The 4,502-nt window shown below is 40.9% G+C and overlaps 1 protein-coding gene across 1 annotated transcript in view; it reads right to left on the bottom strand.

The window, feature by feature from the left end:
* Window positions 1-2,296, bottom strand: part of mboat1 (membrane bound O-acyltransferase domain containing 1) — a 13,222-nt gene extending 10,926 nt beyond the window's left edge. The window contains exons 1-3 of the mRNA XM_035672337.1: window positions 2,009-2,296; window positions 1,400-1,545; window positions 850-927 (exon numbers count right to left, since the gene is read on the bottom strand). Of these exons, the coding sequence (XP_035528230.1) occupies window positions 850-927; window positions 1,400-1,545; window positions 2,009-2,098 (314 nt within the window). The 5' untranslated portion in view covers window positions 2,099-2,296. The remainder of the gene's footprint in view (window positions 1-849; window positions 928-1,399; window positions 1,546-2,008) is intronic.
* Window positions 2,297-4,502: the final 2,206 nt, after the last annotated feature.

Raw genomic sequence — 4,502 nt, 5'->3', positions numbered from 1 at the left:
GGCTGCAAAGAGATAAATAGGTATATAAAAACACACACACACACACACGCACACACACACACACACAGTCTAACTGTCCCCACTGATCTAACAGACTGGTCTGGCTGGCATGTCAGGCTGCCTTTTAACTAACGTGTTTTACGTTGGTTTCTTTGAACAACAGTATTTTAGTAAGGACTACACTTTAACAGAAAGATAATGGGGCAGGGTGCACTGCACTGCAGAGTGTGCTGGAATGTGTGGGAGGGAGTAAATGAATGGGCAGATTTAAAAGGCGTGAGCAGCAAGAAATGTTTCAAATTTCAACGTCAAGAACTGCTTTACAACATACACATTATCAGTATCATTGCCCTCATGTTGACGAAGCAATCTGCCCACTCCACAAAACAAGTGCCTATGACGTGAATAGTTTCTGGGCTGAGCTTGTCGGACAAGTTTTACCAGGAGACAACAGTAACTACTGCACCGATATAATGGAAATAAGATGCTGCTGTTGTAGCAGTTCTGTCATCATGCAGTTGGATGACAGACATGCAGCCCGGTCTAGAAATACGACTTGTGGCAACTTATTGATTGAAATACAATAGGATTTTGTTTGTCTATAACTAAACCAACCAGACTACCAGACACTTACAAATGGCCTAAGTATATAGTAACATTTGCTCACAATTTTCCTTTCTGGACGTGTTGCATTGATTTATTGCATACAGTGTTAAAGAATGTATGGATATGTTCAAATGCAAAAAGCTACAGCTGTAATCCATTTTAGAATCCAACATTTTGTCTTTGTAACGTAGCTTTATTCCAGACTTTAATGTGGATTTCCCTTTGAAGTAGACCAACACTTACTTGTGTACATTGTTGATGTCAGCATTGATGATGATCAAGTAGCTTGCAAGCACCACTGTCAGGATGTGAGCTGAGTACCTGTATAAAAGAACACACACTATCAGATTAATATTTGAATAATACAGTGTTTTTTTAAATCTAAAATTAAGTGGGCTGTATGCCTGAGATATGATACAGTGTGTGTGTGTCAGAGCAGCCTAGACATGTTTGCCCTAAATCATTTTACTTATGGGTCAAATTCCACAACAAACATTTCACCTGTCTGTCTCCATTCTGTGCACTCTTATTGTCTACAGCCTCATTGTCTCCCTATAATTAAAAGCCTGTGGCGTTGCTAACATTCAGGGCTGGACCCTGAATGCTGTCTACTTGTCGGAAAAGTAGACAGTTTATAGTTGAGAACTCAATGGTCAACTACTAAAGATAGTTAACTATCACATATGTTCACTCAAAAACATGTTGGTAATCAAGGCGTGTTACTGACATGCGTGTTAAGGGAGAGGTGCAGCATCATATGAGAGAAGTCGAATGTGTCAGTATCATACTGTACCATCCAAAGCAGAAGATGAGAAAGGCAATGCCGAGGAGAGTGGCCACAGCGTGCCTGACCAGGGGATTGGCATGGCTAGGACTGAGGTAGAGACGAAACCAGAAGGCAGCAGCCAGGGCAAACAGCTGACACGCCAAAAAATTCACCTGTGTGGGAGACACAGAGATTAGGATGCTCAAATAATATTCATCTACATGTCCTGTTTTTTCGGTACTCCTATTATTATCATGCTGCAACCTGATGCAACTTTATAGCCTAATGAGTTTCCCCCCACTTGCTTCATCATCCTCAGTGGTATTATCAATTCTACAAGGATGTATAGTTTACCTGTGATATAGGTGAAGAAGACTTATCAAATTATAAATGTTAAAGAATCTAACTTTTGAACTTTGGCCTGCAAGTCTTCAGTTGCTAGTGCCATTTTTGGAGAGAAAACATAGAAATCCTCTCATCTCTACCATTAGGAACTGCGGTGTGGGCGTCGGTGACTGTTGGGAACTCACCGCATTTCTCTCCAACAAGTGGCACAAAGTTAATGAACAGGATATATATCCATTACACAGAGCACTATTTATGACTTTAAGTTGTTTCACGGTCAGATACTCCTACCTGATCAAGAGGAAAGCCCAAGATCTCACTGACAGGCAGCAGCCACTTGGATCCAGTGGTGTTAAACGCAGTGTCTGCGCGCTCGCCCATCCTACGTATTTTCCTCTGGCGACGCCTCAATGTTCCCGCTTATCTTTTTCCTTCTTTTTTTTTTAACTAACTGCTTACTATTTTCTGTGACTAGAATACATTGTTTGACGGAAATGCCCCGTGACAAGTCAAACCAGTCCACAGTATGATAGACTCCCTCCTCCTCCTCCTCCTCTTCGGCCTCAGTACCAGTGAAATCTGACAGAGACAGATTCAGAGCTCTTCCGGTCACTGCTTCCCAAAATAAAAGCCGAGTTGGCGAACGCGCAAAATAAGGGTTTAGACTATTTTAGCCTACAGCATACAGGTAATGTACTGTCTGTAGGGAGAAGCTTGTTATACAGTCAACTTAAAGACCTTCAACTATAAAAGGCAACGTTTAATTACAATAGGGCTAATTCTCATACTTTTTTTTTAATTTGTGTCCTCTTTTTCAAAAGTATCTTGTGCTTTTATTTTTAAAACAAATAAACTGAAGCGTGAGTGAACATGATATTTACTTGGGAACATTTAGCTAAGGTCATTATAATGTAACAAAAAAAAAAAAAAAAGACTTGAAAAAAATGTCACGTATTTCCGGTGTTATGCAGATTCTCGAGCTTGGCGCTACATGAGTTGACAAAGAGGATATGTGCCCCGGCTGTAGGCTACTTAAAATGAGTGTTTGATGGGGACTCTGGGTGACGGACAACAATAAAGTGTTTGATTAGGTTATTCAAAGACTGAAATCGCTTTTGATGCTCTGTGGTAACTAAAGTAAAGTTGTGAATAGAAATATATGATAAGAAGACATCTCCTGCTTCCTCAGCGTTTAGATGTGAGGTTGCCCAAATCGTATTTTAAAACTGATGAATTAGTAGGCTATGTGTGTGTTGCAGATATTATGAAGGTCATCTGTGAGGCTCTTTCCACAGAGACCAGGACGCCTTGCAGAGAGGGGGGATATATATTTGTTAATTATGGTGCAGTCTAAGCTGTGAGTCATAATTATTTGCCCAAATGTCAAGTTTTGTCAGTGGCTCCCTGGAAACGTACTGTGCACCTTTTGAGACCAAAGGGTGACCTTTAAAGTGAGACACCAGCTATGAATGTTTGTGTTTCCTTATAATAAACAATTAATGTGGCATTTAATTGATTCCCATGAGTGAATTTTCTCCTTTTTTGTACCACTCAAAGGGTCAGAGGTCAGGAGCAGCTATAAAGGCCCATGCTGGGTCTTAAATGCCAAAGGTAGCCTCTAGTGCGCTTTATTTCTACTTGTGGTCTGGATCATGTTGAAACATGAAACATGTTTACTTTGAGTCAAATAATGTCTATGGCATATACTGAAAATTGGAAGCACTGACCAGAAACAAAGAAGGAACTAAACAAATAAATCTGCCACTGTTTTAAAGACAGACGTTTGTTTACATGACCAGAAGAGAGCAGGACATGTGCCCAGTGGTTTCAGTCGGCCCATATTCTGAAAGTTACATATAGATCACAAAGTAGATGTGCAGGAAACATACTGCACAACAACAAACATGATACTGTTGAAGTTCGATAACAATATTGATAAAATACAGGAGTAAAATAGAGAAAGATTCATTCTGTATTTTGATTTGGTGTATTTAGTATTGCCACCTTTTCTCTCCACTGCGTGTGCCAGCTGGTATAACTCTGATCTGCAATCACATCACCCTGTTCTCTCGGAGGAGGTCAGTATTTAATGCCCATTCTCTGTTATAAAGGGGGGCAGCTAACATCATGACAGGGGCAGCAGATGTATCTCTGCTCCTGTTGCAAACTTGAGAAAAGATACACATCTTGTGGCATTGACTGCATCAGTACAACAATACAGATCAAATAATATCAAACTCAAAAGTTGAATCTGAATCAGAAATACTTTATTGATCGCCGGGGGGAAATGTGTTCGTTCAGTTGTTCCACTCACACAACGTTAAAGAATAGTACTTATAACACAATATATAGAATAGAAGGAGGCAGCAACAAACAGGCAGCATAATATACTATATTATTTTGAATATAATACAAATATTATTATAGTGGGACTAAATCTGGACCCGTTTAGTAAGTAACGTTACATGGTCGTGTTTCTGTTCTACTCTCGGTTGCCTTAACAACCACTTCACCCGGCTCTTAAACACAGTTGGTCTGTGGCGCCACTCTGCGTTCTGTCGGGGAACACGCAAGGCGTGACAGGTGACGTCGCCTGTTTACAACTGCCAATGAACACGTGGCACACTGAATGCTGAGCTACCATTGGTCGACACGGCGGTGATGTGGGTGGGGACTCTACTCCGAAGGACCAATGGCGTCTGGCATGTAAATTCCGTTTGAAACTTTCCCGGGAAATCTGAGTTTCGCGGGAGGGCTCTTGAGCGCGTAAACCGTATCCCTTCAT

This window comes from Morone saxatilis, unplaced genomic scaffold, assembly GCF_004916995.1.
Source record: "Morone saxatilis isolate NCDOM2014 unplaced genomic scaffold, NCSU_SB_2.0 Contig24, whole genome shotgun sequence".
Taxonomy (NCBI): domain Eukaryota; kingdom Metazoa; phylum Chordata; class Actinopteri; family Moronidae; genus Morone; species Morone saxatilis.
This window is presented reverse-complemented; position numbering and strand designations above follow the sequence as displayed.